Here is a 16348-nt window from a genome sequence, read left to right on the forward strand (position 1 = left end):
AAAAGTAATATTTTGTTGGATTTAAACAATTTAATTTTAATGAGTTTATTTGATTATAATTTAAGTTGTATAAAAAACTTTTTTTATAAAAATAAGGTTAAAAATGTCTCTAAAAAGACTATAACTCACAACATTTGGGTTAGATATCATACTCTTTTGTCACTAGATCAAGCTAATGGTTATGTAATTGTGTTAAAACATTGACTATGCATATTCTTTTTCATAAAAATACATACAATTTAAAAAAAAAATCGGGCATAACGGGTGTCGGGCATGTGGTCGTCAACTAACCTGCCACCCTCTAAGGCCGGCCCTGGTAGATGACGAGAGACTAGGCAAATAGGTGGCTTTCACTACTTGAATCATTGAACTGTCACAGTTTTATCTCACCGTAATGTCGTTTCTCTAAACGAGTGTTAGCCTTAAACTAGTGTTTTTACTGGATTCCTATATTGTACTTTTACAGTTTAACCAGCAACTCATTAAAAGGATTCGTTTGACTGTTAAAAAAAATTACCAAAACTTCTTGTTCTCTCACAGGAACAAACAGATATATACAACATATAGATACACACGGAGTGAGAGAAAGAAAGAAAGTTTGTTGAAGAGAAAGCAGGTGGAGGTGGGGCTAGCTATCATTCATCATCATTATTAGTATTATTATTATGAAGATGAAGAAGAAGATATCTAATAATAATAGTAAGAACAAATGCTGCTATATGTGTCTGACATGTTAAATGTTAAAGCATCTCATCTCCCAATTTCAATTTCAACAAAACCTCTACGCCACTCCGCCGTTGACGATACTCCAACAACCACTAGAAGTTTGGAATTACAGGTAATTAATTACTATTTTGCCCCTTGCTGCTGTACTTTAGATCGATTGATTTGTCTACTGTTATCTATATATTTGTATGATTTGTGATATTATAATATTACGGTTTAAAATTTGTCTATTCAATTGTTGCTATCGATATATTATTCGATTAGTTCGGTTGAAGGATTAGACCATGTGTAGTCATAAAGTTCCACGTCCAGGGGTTACGCGCCACTTGGCGCCCGGTCAGAGTTATGGTTTTGTACAAAAACAGGCTGTAGTCATAACTCTCTACATCCAGGGGTTATGCGCCACGTGGCGCCCAGTCACTTTTACAGTTTTTGTTTTTTTTTTAATTTTTAATAAGAATAATCAAATAACAATAATATTTTATTAAATAAATATTACAAGAACATAAAAAAAAACTATTCGTCGTTGTTGTCGTCGTCGTCGTCTTCGCCCTCTTCGTCATCGTCCTCGTCGTCGTTTTCATCGTCTTCGCCATCGTCGTCGTTGTCTTCATCATCGTCTTCATTGTTACCCTCGTTTTGATCATCGTTTTCACCAGGCAGGGGCCGATACATCCAAAGATGTTGGACCAAATCCTCCTTTAGTGCGTTATGTATCTCTCTTGACCGCACGGAATCCGAGTTTTCGAGTCGTTGCTCCATACTTGCCGGAGTCCGTGGTAGATCCGGGTCCGGTATGAAAGTTGGACATATTGCTCTTCCCTCGTCCTCGATGATCATGTTATGCATTATGATACACGCATACATAGCACATCTCATTCTTTCTAAAGACCACAGACGACAAGGATTTTTAACATAATGCCATCGTTGTTGAAGAACACCAAAACACCTCTCGATATCCTTTCTCGCAGACTCTTGCACTTTCTTAAAATACTGTCTTTTTTCATCCATCGGGTCTCTGAATGTTTTAACAATTATCGCGAACTCTGGATATATTCCATCACCCAGATAGTACCCATGATCGTAGAAGTTATCGTTAGCCCAAAACGAAGCGACGGGAACGGTCCCAGATATGTAACTCTCCATAACTCTCCATCACAGGAGACAGCTCTAAGACGGTTATGTCATTGTTGGAACCGGGAACACCAAAGAATGCCTACCAAATCCAAAGGTCGTATGAAGCGATCGCTTGAAGGCTGACCGTTGGTCCCTTTTGGTCACCTCGTGTAAATTGACCTCGCCATGCAGTTGGACAATTAGCCCATTCCCAATGTATGCAATCTACACTTCCTATCATGTCGGGGAAACCATGCACCCTTGTATGTGCCTCGTAAAGACGTTGTAGATCGTTAACGTTGGGCTCTCTCAGATAATGTGGTCCATATAGTTTAAATATTCCTATATTTTACAAAATTTTGTAAAATAAATGATCACAATAAACAAGTGATAAACTATTTAAAAAAAAAAACAAAACGTACCGTAACAAAAACTCCAAGGTGTCCCGGGTTGTTTTTTCGGCCATCTTTAAATAATCGTCGTTGATGTCGGTCGTGTTTCCGTAGGCGAGCACGCGCACGGCTGACGTAACCTTCTGAATAGCCGTGAATCCTAGCGTCCCTCGAGCGTCAGGCTTTTGCTTAAAGTAATCAAACTCACGCTCCAAATCATTGGTGATGCGCATAAATAAATTTTTAGACATCCGAAAACGGCGCCTAAAGGTCTTCGGGTTCTTGTATCTCGGCGTGTCGCAGAAGGAATCCGCCATCAACCGGTTGTTGGCTTCGGCACGATCTCGTTCGATATATGCTCTTGTTGAAACGGGGGGTGGAGAGCTAATCGCACCCGTAACGGAACTCATATACTGTGTCGCGAGCATAATCGCACTCGTAACCGCCTGTTCCTCCTCCACGTCCTCGGCTTGTTGGTCGGGCCCGAAAAACTGTTTATATATAGATGGAGGATCCATATATAGTGAATTTGGTGTAAAGGAATTTTTATAGAGTTGAAAGAGAATTTATATAAATTTGATGAGGTTTGATTGGGAATGAAGGTTTAATATATAGGAAATAATTTTTTTTTTAATTATCCAACGGTCAAATGGTTTAAAAAAAACGGTTAAATTTTGATTTACGTGCCATTCCTCAGCGTTTTATATACAACGCACACAAAATGGAAATCAACATAACGCAGGGGGGGGGGTGTACCCCCCGCGTTTTTCTTCACAACGCTAGGGCCAAAGCCACCACTACGGGTGGTCTTATAAGATCAGAATTTGTTCAAATTAGGTTCAATTGCTATTCGTAGACCGCTTATTTATGTCGTTTCGAGAGCGAGAGCTCGGGTCATTTTGGGCACTTTTTTTCAAGCTAGTGAGCCGTTTTTTCAAGCTAAGACTCAGGCTCGGCTTGTTTATTATTTATTCATTAGCTTATATACATTTTGATTTATTTTTATATACTTTGAAAAAAACTTTAAACGAGCCTAAGCTCGGCTCGAGCTCGGTTGTAAGGTGTGAAATTAATACGTAAAAGTTTTAATAAAGATTTTAAAAAACATAAGAATACACTAGGCTTGTTAAGCCTAAACGATCTACACATAAAGGCTCGAGCTTGGGTCGATAACTAAATGAGCTTATTTGAGGCTCAGGCTTGTTTCGAGGTTTTTATCAATCAAATTTCGAGTCGCTCGTTTCCAGGCTCGTTAAGGCTCAACGAGCTTTATATTGAAGCCTATACGAGCTTTATTCTTTTATTAGAACTAAAAGAATTCCATTTTATGATCCGAATACATCAATCATCTAGATTCTAGATTTGTAGTTATTGACAAACATCTTAAAGTTGTATAAGTCAACCTGATTACATGATATCTTAATTATTTTAATACTCATCATAAACTTTATTTTCTTTGTAGATGGTGTGATATAAACCTTGAAGATAATCCATCAGAAGATGATTACCACAATCTTGTAATGACTGAAAAGTTTAAGATGTTAGAGCCCCAGATTGGCCCACCATCTAAACGGGCCCGAAAAGAATCTGATCCAAGTGAGCCTATGGAACCTGAAATCTGGAAAGAATTCCCAGAAGACTTGTACGAAACTCTACTCGCCCGACTCCCGGTTGCAACCTTTTTTCGGTTCAGATCCGTTTGCCAGAAATGGAACTCGATCTTGACTTCCAACAGCTTCTCAGTTCAATGCAGTCAACTCACTCGACCCCAACCGTGGTTCTACACTGGGACACTTGAAAATGTCAACACGGGAGCCTTGTACGACCCGGTTTTAAAAAAATGGCACCACCCGACCGCACCCGTGGTCCCCACAGATACGATAGTCTTACCTGTTGCCTCTGCAGGCGGGCTCGTGTGTTTAATAGACGTTAATCATAGAAGCTTTTACATGTGTAACCCGTTGACCCGGTCTTCCCGTGAGTTACGGGCTAGATCCGGTCCGGTCAACGTCTGGTCAAGAGTGGTTGTTGGGATGACCGTAGAGAAATCAAGCGGGTTCTACCGGATTATGTCGGTCAGGTCGAACGGTTGGTATGAAATATATGATTCTGGAAACGATACATGGACGAGCCCGGGTGGCATGCCTGCGTGTATTAACGTGCCATTGTCGTTAAACTACAGGTCACAGGGTGTGAGTGTATCGGGGTGTATGTATTTCCTAAGGTCGGATCCTGATGGGATAGTGTCGTATGACATGGAAACGGGGATTTGGAAACAGTTCCGGGTTCCAACCCCTGTCCACTTACGGGAGCACACGCTGGCGGAGTGTGGCGGCAGAATAATGTTGGCGGGGTTGCTGACGAAGAACGCCGCCACGTGTGTTTGCATATGGGAGCTTCAGAAGATGACTCTGTTGTGGAAGGAGGTTGACAGAATGCCAAATGTATGGTGCTTAGAGTTTTATGGAAAGCCCATTAAGATGTCTTGTTTGGGTAACAAAACATTGCTTATGTTATCGCTTCGGTCTAAAACGATGAACCGGTTGGTCGGTTATGATATGGCTCGAAAGGAGTGGTTTAAGGTTCCCAATTGTGTGTTTCCACATAGTCGGAAACGACAATGGGTCACTTGTGGGACTGCATTTCATCCTTGTCTGACCGCAAAGGCTTAAGTCTTTTGTTTCACGTGTAGTATAGTTTAGTAGGGTTGTTGAAGATTATAGGTTTAAACCTTTTCTGCAATAGCCCAGCCCGACCCGACCCGCTTGGGTAATGTTAACCGTGTTTCATTATTTTTGTAATAAGACCCGTATGTGTAATACCAATATTGTTTTATTCCTCTAGTCCTACAATGTCTTTCAAACATAAACCGAAAGTAGAATCTAAATAAAAAGTTAATTAGATTGTTTACAAATATAATGACAATATGGAAGAAAGGTCGTTGTTGCGCCAACTGGACCGGTAAATATGTTGGTTTTAGAAGGTGTGACATCCTAGGTGGTTAGGTCTTAAAAATGTAGACTAAGAGCTTTACGTACGATAGAATAAACAAACATACCCAGTAAAATCTCACATGTAGCAGTGCAGACTGCAGAGCCTAAAAGGTTTTAGAAGCGCATATATATGTGTATCAAAAAGAAGCTTCAAAACCAAACACCAACCCCTGTGAGAGTCAAATAAAGTTCAGCTGAACCCAAACCGCTAACCTAAGCTCAGCCTTAACGGTCATACCGTTTAGTCACAACTTCAATGGACAATGGTCGCGTGCTTGCATTTGAAAGATATTCGAGTATATTTCAACAGTCCAAACATCAGCGTTCTAACCCTACCAGACCTATTAAAGAGTCAAAACAGTTTTCAGGCTGGTTCGACCCATCCTACCAACCGACCCGACCAACCCATCAGTCTCGGTCTCATGCCAGTCCGAGTTTGACCCATCTCACCCCTGGTAATAAGTAATAACAGTTGGTTTCTTATGAATCTATACTCCTCGTAGATGTGCACAAAATAACCGGTTCCGGAACCGACCCGGAACCGGTTCTTACCCATACCCTACCCGCTGGTAGGACCAGGTATAGGATTTCTCCTCGGAGACGTACCCGGAACCGGAACCCACCCGGAACCGGTGGAAAAAACCCGGAGGAACCGGTAAAAAACCAGGAAAAAACCCGGAGGAACCGGTCAAAACCCGACCCGGAACCGGTCAAAACTCGGTCAAATACCCGACTATACCCGGAACCGGTTCCTACCCGAACCTGGTTTGACTTTTGTTAACCGGTTCCGGGTTTTTTAAATACCCGATTTGTGCACGTCTATCCTCAAGTATAAATGATTTATTTTATTCAGTAAATATGAATTTTTGTAATTTTATAAAGATGTATATAAAAACATATTTCTAAATAAAGAATATCATAACACAAAACCATGAAAACAACCAGCTGCATAGAAACAACTAAATTCAGGATATTGGAAACAACTAAATTTCATTAAATCAAATTAAAACTAAAATACTAATAACATCCATTCATCCTGTATTCATCGCCGACACTTTGACCCCGAATCACAAAGTCAAATTTAAACAATGTAATCAGAATATATATCCGGTATAATAATTAAAGAACATCAGCAGTTACCGCGGACAAACTATTATGCACAGTGTCCAACTGCTTAATGCGCACTCGCCTCTTCCATCTCAACACCGCCATTTTCTTCATCTATCTATTTATCCCTGCTAAAACTGCCGACTCATCATCGTGCCCGCTGACATCATCTATCTATCTCTGCAAATCTCACCTCAAAAATCTTCGACATTCACCACTTCCTTAATTTCTGATTAAACCGCTGCTTCATCATCCCCTACACCGCTGACATCATCAAATTCTATGTCCTCTGATTCTTGCAAATCTGCTATAACTTGAAGAAACTCATTAGGGGTAGCTGCTGGATCGAGTTCCCGACAACCTTTGACAGCATTGGCTGATTCTTGACCGGTCAAGAAGTGAGAAGGAATTTGATGAGAAAACCGGAATATTTCACTTTCCGGAATTACCCTCACTTCGTTAACGTTTATCTGCCTGTGAAAAACTGTTTTAAATCCCGCAACTTTCACAAGTTGAGTAACCATAAAACCCGATTCTTCATCGTACTCGTCAACTTCGACAATTTCATATATATGTTTTACTTCGTTCGGTGTTTCATCATTCCATTCAGGTGACCAGTTTCTGTATAAAGCCCACACTTCGCCTTTCCGAGGGTAAATTTGTAAAAACCCGTTTTCCGTTTTAGTAAAACTAACCTTGTGTGAGAAATAATTAGTAACCGTAACCGTCTCGTGTTTGCCCGTTTTGAACTCACCAAAACCTAACGGTTTTGAAAATCCGAATATTGAATCCAACTCATTATTAGTTTGGAAGTTAAGCCAGCGTACCTTTATCTTAAATGGGTCAACAAAGTTGACCTTTTCAATTATCGCGTAATGCCTTGGCATACCGTCGTCATCATCATACGCGGCCCATACTTCGCCTTCTTTAAAACACGTTTCGCATCTTTCCCGATCAAAATTATGAAAGTCGGGATCCAGGACATCGAGTACAAGTGGCTCGATTGGACCCTTTGTTGACAATCCGTTCACCAAGTCAACACATGTTTCTTCTTCTTTTTGTTCACTAGTGTTGACCACGGTTTGACCAGTTTCCGATTTCCATTCTTGCAATTTTTTCTTGATTTCATTCCTTGCCTTTTTAACTAACCGCGATTGAACGTCGACATCAGATACACCTTTACCGGCATCAATTTCCCCTCGATTTGTCTTCAGCCCAGATGACGAGTATTTAGCGCGTTTCGAAATCTTTTTCCTTTTTAACGCTTCCTCTCGTTTAATAGCCGCTTGAGCTTCTTCTCTCTCTCTTTTGACTTTCTCATACACGAGTTGGACCATGGTTGCAGCTTGAGAAGACGAAGCAGGAGTACCCGTCTTCGAAAACGGGGCCCACTGAAAGCTTTGACTCGTTGACCTATGCTTCCCAGCCATGTTTTTGAGTTTTTGATTTTTGAAACCTTTAGTAGAAACTTTGGTAAACGGTGGTGCGGTTTCCATTGCTAAAAACGGCTCGTGACAGTTAGGGCACAAAAGGTTTTGATGTAGATACATTCTCAAATACTCATATTGCATTTTACACCCATGACAAACCGTCCAGAACGTTTTCTGAGTCTTTGGTTTATGATCTTTCGCGGTACTACTAGTAGCTTTTGCTCCAGCAGTTGTACTTGTACCTCTGGTGAAATTGTAAAACCCGTTCTGTCCAGCTGACGGTGGTGCCACCGTACCGCCGTTTTTCCGCCTCTGATCATACGCGGTTCGTTTGGTTCTATCAGAAAGCAAACTCCATGCTTCCGAAATATATTTAAATACCCCATCAGCCCCTACAGATTTATTCTTATCTGGATGAAGAAATAAAGCTAGTTTTCTGTAATGTTTCCTCACAGTATCATCATCGGCCGATGGGCTTACGCCAAGTATCCCATAAAAATCTGACTCGTTATTTGTTTTATTTTCTGCAGCGATATAAATATCCAAAGTTGATATCATTTGAGAAATACCATCAAGCTCAGGGTACAGATTTTGGGCTTTCAATGCGAAATTTTTTGCCCCTGTAATGTCTTTATTGGAAAACTTAATCTCAGCAATTTCTTTCGCCCGTTTAGCTTCATCTCTATTGCACTCCATCTTTTACTTTATTTTTTGCCACTTGGATGAATAATACTAGATATGCTACGTCAGCACCAAGATTATATACTTAATTGAATTGGTAACTTTTGTGCTTCTTCATTCGACCTTCAAAGCAATACAATTGCGCTAGATTAGAAACTTGGTTCAAAATTATGGTAATATATAATATACGTAAATGGGGTGAGTTAAATGGAAAAAAAAACAGAAAATCACACACATTGATTCCACAAACTATAAGTGTTAAGTGACTTCAATTCGACAAACCAAAACCTAATTTACATAAAAAAAAACCTTATATAATTAATCAAAAACCAAAAAGCACCAACAAATTCAAAAAAATAACAATTAATTCACCAAACAATTCAACAAATCAGCAACTTTATTTAACATATATGAGGTGTTTGGCCTAGCTTTTAATTTTTCGTTTATGCTTATATTTTAAAGTATCTTATAGCTTATTTTCTGTTATTTGATAAGCTCTTTTTAAGTGTTTGGATTAGCTTATATTCTACATGTTAATTATGCATCTTAATAAGTTGTTATATCCACCATTAAGTTGCTCCAATAATTACTAATCCACCACCATTTGAGGACAAATGAGTAACTTACACCCTTACACAAATAAACTTCTTTAAATAAGCTAAAAAACCATCTTGAAATAAGCTTCTCCAAATGAGCTTATATAAGCTAATAGGCATACGCTTAAAAAGCTAAACCAAACACCAAGTTAAGCTTATTTAGTAAACAAAAGCTAAAAAAACTATAACCTTTGTTAAAAAAGCTAGGCCAAGCACCCCCATAGAGGATTTAATGCTTCAAAAATAACATATAGAAACTAAAAGTGTCAAACTAATAATGAACGGTTAAAATTCCGTCTCAGGGCTTGAACTCAAGTACCGGTGCTCGGAAGGCCTAATAGCTTACCACATAGTCAAAACGCCATATTAAAAAAATATATATCAAATCACACAAATTGATTCCACAAGCTATAAGCCTTTCATAACCTAATTTACACAAAACCTTATCCTAATTAATTAATCACATATAACAAATTCAACAAACTAACAATTAACTCAACAAATTAGCATCACACACAAAGCCTAGGGTTTGTTAACTCATCGATCTACAAGCATTAACATCATCGATCATATTATTATTATTATTATTATTAACATCCGTACAACAGAAACCCTAACCACTACCAATTGAATCCAAATTAACAATCAAATCAACATGCAGATGATAGTGGAAATGGAAATCAGAGTGAATGCGAACCTGAAGCGTAAACATTTGTTGAATTCGAATTATTATCATCATGTTGTTCGAGAAGAATAATAATAATATTTGGCCCCTTTTTTATTTTACTCGAACACAAAAGATCAAAGAAGAATATTATTTATGCAAGTTGTATGTATAATATATCTACCGTCATAAGTTTGTGCATCTTAACCCTAACTTAACCAACCATGGTTAAGTTTTTAACTCAAGCTTTCTAACTTTGGTTTCTAGGCATGGTTAATACTTAATAGTAGAGGTGGGTCAAAAAACCGGGTAATATAACCGACCTGAAAATCGAACTGATTTGAAAATGATTATGTAGAAACTGGTTTGGAATCGATTGAAATTGTAGGTTCGCCGTTTGGACCTGGATTGTAATTTTCTCCATCGAAACCGGTTAACCGAACCGAAGCTGGCAAAAAATCGGTCAAAACTGAACCGAAACTGATCGTATCCTGGTGAAGAAACCGGTTTTGACTTTGTTGACCAAACCTAGCCGGTTTCAACCCAAACCAAATTTTGGCCGGTTTCGGGGGAGAAATTACAAGCCATGTCCGAACCTATGGTTTCAATCGATTCCAACCCGGTTTCTACATAATCGGTTTCAAATCGGTTCTGTTCAGGTTAGTTCGGTTAACTTGTTTTTTTTCTCACCGCTAATGGTTAACACGTTAACTTACCGTGTGGTGCCGTGCCAGAATCTTATAATTTTATGTGTTAATTTTATTTTGCGTGTATACTCTGGTTTTTAACAAATAACAAATTAGGTTCAGTTTGTACTAGATAAATGACATGTAAACATAAAGTTAATAGTTCACTTGAAATTTGTTCGTTGGTGTGATTATGGATGCATGAGCAAAATAATGTTCAATATAAACATTTTGGTATATCAAAATTATTATTCTCGAATCAAATCAAAATAAAACTTAATGGTCTGAAACGCTAACAAATTATAATTAGACAGGCACAGCACAAGAAGTTGAAGCCTATTGTTTTTGGACTAAGAATTGCTAGCTAAAGGTGAAAAGTCCATTATTCATGCATAACAATATAAACCATTAATAGGCCCAATAAAAATGAAATTTTGTTTTTGAAAAAAATTGAGTAACCCAAGGTTTAAGCACCCATAGACCATAGTAATGCATCCTGAGCCCAATTTATGAACAAGATTATTTAGGGGGTCTTCTAATTCTTGAAACCTACTAAACATAAAATAAATTTTGATTATATTGACTCAAAGTTCTCTTGGTTTATCTTTTGATCAGTTTAACAAAAATTGTTTGATCAAAATTTTGTAAATACAGTATTGCTATTTATTTACCCACTTTTTAATTAGTTTTTTCTATTTTATTTTATTTTTTTGTATATACAGTACAGTTGAATCATGTAAAAAAGTATTTTTTTAAATACACTGCGTGTTGAAAACACTCGAACCTAGTGTGATAGGTAAATGCGTAGGTTACACTTGCGAAACGACCCACAATTTTTTGTGTCCAGTTCTATGTAGTTGGAGTTAGAGAATCTAAAAACAATTAAAATAAATTCATGGATCTGCTCCTAGTTATATACACTGTTCTTGTTACTTCTGATCATTATGGTTTTATTGTAAATGTTATGTTTAATGTAATTGTAATGAAAAAAATTTATAGAAGAAGAATGAAATCTCTGTATCATCTTGTTATTGTTGGATGCCTACCAATCAAGTGAAAATATGTATTTTTAACTCATAATCATATACTTAATTAGTGTCTCTTAAGTCCTTGACACCTTATTTTACAATAACTGTTTAATTGATTATTTTTGTGTGTTAAGATCCAAACTTAAACAACACAAAATCTATTTCTAGCGTACGTAATCAATAGTTTATCGATAGCTTTTACATCGTAATATTATTCAAATATACGCTTACTCATATTTAAGAACTTGAACGATAAAAACACGCGAAAAACAAATAATAAACATTATAAGTTAGCATCATCCCACAAATCATCTTGCCTTCTTTATTCACTTTTATTATTGTTTGCACCGTTTGTAGCCCATGAACAATTATTTGAAAACGACAATTTTAGGGTTTTTGTCATATTATTGAATACTCCCTCCGTCCCATTATAAGTGTCCTAATTTGATTTTTTAAGTCTTTCTTGTTTAATTTTGATCGATAATATTTTTGTTTGTGTTATATAATAATTGATGTAAAATATATGAATGGATTGGATTTTAAATGTATTTTACATTGATATAATTTTCATCAAGTATTATATGACACGAACAAAAATATTTACAGTCGAAATTAAACAAGAAAGACTTGAAAAATCAAACTATGACACTTATAAAGGGACGGAGGGAGTAATATTGATGATGATGCAAGTAATCCCCTATATTTAAAGCAAAATGTACTTAGCTTCAAGATGGGTAGTTGCTTTCATGTTTGGCCCCATACATAAATATATAAGAAAATAAGCATCACTACTCACACTTTTGCATTATAGCCACCATCACAAGAATTGACATCCGGTCCTTTCTCATTTTTTTTTATTTTATCAATCGTTTTATTTATCGAATATTATAACTTGTTTAATATAACACGTTAACTGAATGCAAGGCAACGGCTAAGTATGCATCTATGAACTGTGACACGCCAACACAATATGCGTGTTTAGGTGTAACGACATTCAAATGTCGACACTTTATAAAACATGTTAATAGAAAGCAAGACAACGGCAAAGTATGCATGTATGAGTGGTGACATACCAACGCAATATGCGTGTCAAGGAGCATCGAGCGACATTAACACGTCTGCACTTTATAAAACACGTTAGCAAAAAAGCAAAACAACGGCAAGGAATGCATCTTGAATGGCAGGGCCGTTTGGAAGGGCATACACCTTCTAAGGCTCATTCTAGGTAGAGCCCCAAAATTTTAAATATATATTAAATCAGTAAGATATTAGGCCTTTATTACATTATAAGTAACTTAAACCCATCTTTATAATTATAAATATAAGCGTAGTTAATTCACAATAACTTTGTTTTGTTTATTGTAATCACAATTATCGTTGATCAATTAAAAAACTTATATATAGTGACCTAGTTTTTTCATACACTCTTGTATGGAACATCTAAAATCTCGGAGGCGGCCCTAATGAACGTTGACTTACCTACACAATACGTTTGTTTATGAGCATCGAGCAACATTCAAGTGTGTGTATGTCTACGCTCGAGAGTCTTGACTTTCATGTGATTTCTTGTTTTTTACTTAATAAACTTTATAATAATAATCTTACAAATTTAGTAAACGTGAAAGACGATATTAATTATATTAAATCACTTGTACAAATTTCTACGAAAGTGTGTGTGTTTGTTTGTCTCTTAACTTTTAACCATAATAGATTTAATGTTTAATTTAATATAAGAGTGTTAATTATGTTACCTATTGGGTTTACCCGTCTTGACTTTTGTATGCTTTAATATAGAATGAATAAGACTTGAAAAACAAAAATAGTAATGTTTTTGATTGATGCTTAAATAAAAACGTGAATTTAATTAGTTAGTGTAATTAAACATTAACTATGGGTTATGGTGGAATAAACAATGGCTCCAGGTGTTTCTCCATCTTGCTACTTCATACTAGCAAAAATAGCAATCTTAATTCAAGTTTGATATTGTAATATTTTCTTACTAAATCTAACTATCTCTTCTTAAATTTATTTCAAGATTTAAGTGATAGAGCATCCACAACCTAAGGTTTGTGGGTTCCCGTTCATCTGATGTGGCACACCCTCTCTCTCTCTCTCTCACACACACACACACACATGCACACATTATATATATAATTTTGATGATTTTTTTAATAGAGTTTGTGCCTCGTGTAGGTTTGGTGTTGTGCAAGAAAGTGAAGGTTTTTGAGAAAATTTAGAATATGATGTGTCACTGATGCGACGGTTTGTAGACGTCCAACGTAACTGCTAGTTGTTATAAAAGTTATGAGATGATCCTTCATGAGTTGTTTAAAAAAACATATCCTTATATATTTAGGGATACTTCATTTGATGAGATGCGTAAAAACATTCAAACCATGAACACCTCTACATGTTTGTGAAAATATATCATTTTTAACCGTATAGTGAACATGTACCCAACACATTAACAAATGCGGTAAAGTTTTATGTGTAAGTAACAAACAAAACCAACTTTGCATAATAGCAAAATTGTGACCAAAAGAGTGTCACTTAATCTTGACTTAATTGGATTATACCTATATTTAAATTACATTATGAATGTGTGTAAATGTATAATTAGTATTGTAAAATTTGAAATTTGTAATTACGTAAAACCCTTATGTTATTTAATTCATGAAGTTACACAAATATTGACTTCATTAGAGAAAGATATAGGTTTTATTATTTTTGTTGTCACATATACAAGGTTTATTTATAGTAATTACATAATAATATAATAGCTTATATAAAATATAAATTAACTTGCAGGTTTCGTAATTTCAAATGTTCTAGATAGCCTTTCTTAATCGTGTATAGTTTGTGTATAGAAACATAGTTATAACTAAACTAAAGATTTTCCTTTTATAGTAAATAGAACAATCACAACTTTTAAGTTGAAACAATGTCAATATTAACAACTAGAGCATGCTAGTTGACGATTGTTTAGTTACATGGGAAAATGCCAACAACACTTAATTGGTTGTAACTTAGTTAATGTTGGTGATTTGTCAATCTATGTCATGTGTTGATCTCTCATGTCGTTGATGTCAAGTTTTAAATAGCGATTAGTTACCACTTGATAAGTTTCTTCCCATTTGTTATTGTTAATATCACTTACCATAAATGAACCAATTTATCATTGGTAATCACCATGATAACCAACAGCAAGTTACTACCGATAATCACTTGGTACTAACGATCAAATTTCATACAACTTTCTATCAAGCATGTAATTTTGAGGTTATACATATAATGAAGGGCGTTTGTCTCGGCCCTTAGGCATGATTTATAGGCACAATTCATATTCTGTATTTCAAAATCCGATATTGTTAAGTAATTGAATCGAATAAAAGTGTAAAATACAATTTTTGATTGATAAATGAATTTTAAGTTTTAAGGGTTTAGTTGAAGTTAATTGACAATAGAATAGAATAATAATGAGTAGACAAGGATGTTTACTAACCCTTTTATATTCCTATAAAATAATATGATATAATAATGCTATTTGTGCCTCAAAACCTAATGTAAAAGTACTCCCGAGTTAGGCAGAATGTTTTAATAAAGGTTAAGTTAAAGTCTTAAAAGAAACCCAAACACAAATAAGAAAACAACATGACATATGAAATTAACATTTTCCCACGTGGACTAATTGCCATCATAGGTAGGGCCGTCCAAACCGCTCGACGCTCGAACTCGCTCGCCGCTCGCTCGAAAATTGCTCGGAAAATGCTCGCTCGTTTTTTCGCTCGATTGAAAACGAGCCGCTCTGCTCGGTTTGGTTTATAAACGAGCCAAGCAACGAGCAAGGGAATGCTCGGTTCGGCTCGGCTCGAATATTTTTAATTTATTTGATATATAATTATATATGAACAAATATATAAATATATAGACAAAACACATAAACATACGCTTACAATTATTTTTACCTCTTAAAATTTTTCATATTCTGTTAATTTTATAGTTTTATTTGTTCAATTCAAGTTTTTAGAAAACTAAAAGTTTGTTTACATGATCATTATATCTTACTCTAAACTTATTTATAATAAAAAATTACAATATATTACATGTTTGTCTAAAAACTACTAATTTATTCATAAAATATATTATTTACAACATTTAAATTTGTTTCTTATTGATTTTTTAAAGTGAAAAATAAATAAATAATGCTCGAAATCGCTCGATGTTCGATCGAAAAATGCTCGATTCGATTTTGGCTCGTTTCGGTTTTCGCTCGGCTCGAATTTCAGCCGCTCGGTTCGGTTCGGTTGTAAACGAGCCAAGCAACGAGCAACCCTTCGCTCGGTTCGGCTCGGCTCGTGAACAACCCTAATCATAGGTGTTTTTAATGGGTTACTGGACCCACCATAAATATGTAAAGATATTAGGGGAGGCTTAAAGGGTGTACGAGCCGCACCATCGGTCGGGGCACATAAGTTTCGGGAGCATAAACTTTTTTATACATATTACATATATATGTTTTTTGGTGTTAAAAACAGGGTTATTTGCAATGGTTTATGAGATAAATACATGCTCGGAATGGTTTCTGTTTATAATAAACCGGTCGACAGTAGTTTTATCCATGTACGCTAGCGAATAAACATTTTCGTTAAGGCATACGAGCCTTTTTATTTTTACTCGACCAAGATACTTAAATTATCAGAGACGGCCCGAAAAGATATACGATGTTTTTCCTTTTCTTAGTAAATGCTAATGCTTCAAATTTGGGTTTTGATGAAAATTTTTGTTAGTGAAACCATGAATCATCACTATTATATGCACAATTACAAACTTATGAACCTTTTAGATGGGTGAAACTAGGGACCATCATGGTTACCACTTATGGAACATGCGCCAATAACTTGATCGACTTTGAGTGAGTTAGGCACTTCA

The 16348-nt window shown here is 36.0% G+C and overlaps 2 protein-coding genes across 2 annotated transcripts; one reads left to right on the forward strand and one right to left on the reverse strand.

The window, feature by feature from the left end:
- The first annotated feature begins 604 nt into the window (after positions 1-604).
- Positions 605-5012, forward strand: LOC143547000 (F-box only protein 6-like). The gene is made up of 2 exons (XM_077038526.1): positions 605-838; positions 3697-5012. The coding sequence occupies exons 1-2, from the start codon at positions 738-740 to the stop codon at positions 4904-4906; spliced, it is 1311 nt and encodes a 436-aa protein (XP_076894641.1). The 5' UTR covers positions 605-737; the 3' UTR covers positions 4907-5012.
- A 1555-nt stretch (positions 5013-6567) lies between these two features.
- LOC143546991 (uncharacterized) lies at positions 6568-9866 on the reverse strand. Its single transcript, XM_077038522.1, has 2 exons — positions 9739-9866; positions 6568-8568 (listed from the first exon to the last, which is right to left on the reverse strand). Exon 2 carries the CDS (start codon positions 8458-8460, stop codon positions 6568-6570), a length of 1893 nt encoding a protein of 630 aa, XP_076894637.1. The 5' UTR covers positions 8461-8568; positions 9739-9866.
- Positions 9867-16348: the final 6482 nt, after the last annotated feature.

Source organism: Bidens hawaiensis, unplaced genomic scaffold (assembly GCF_021521415.1).
Source record: "Bidens hawaiensis isolate Kalapana, Puna unplaced genomic scaffold, B.hawaiensis_p1.1 tig00014542_1, whole genome shotgun sequence".
Classification (NCBI taxonomy): Eukaryota; Viridiplantae; Streptophyta; class Magnoliopsida; order Asterales; family Asteraceae; genus Bidens; species Bidens hawaiensis.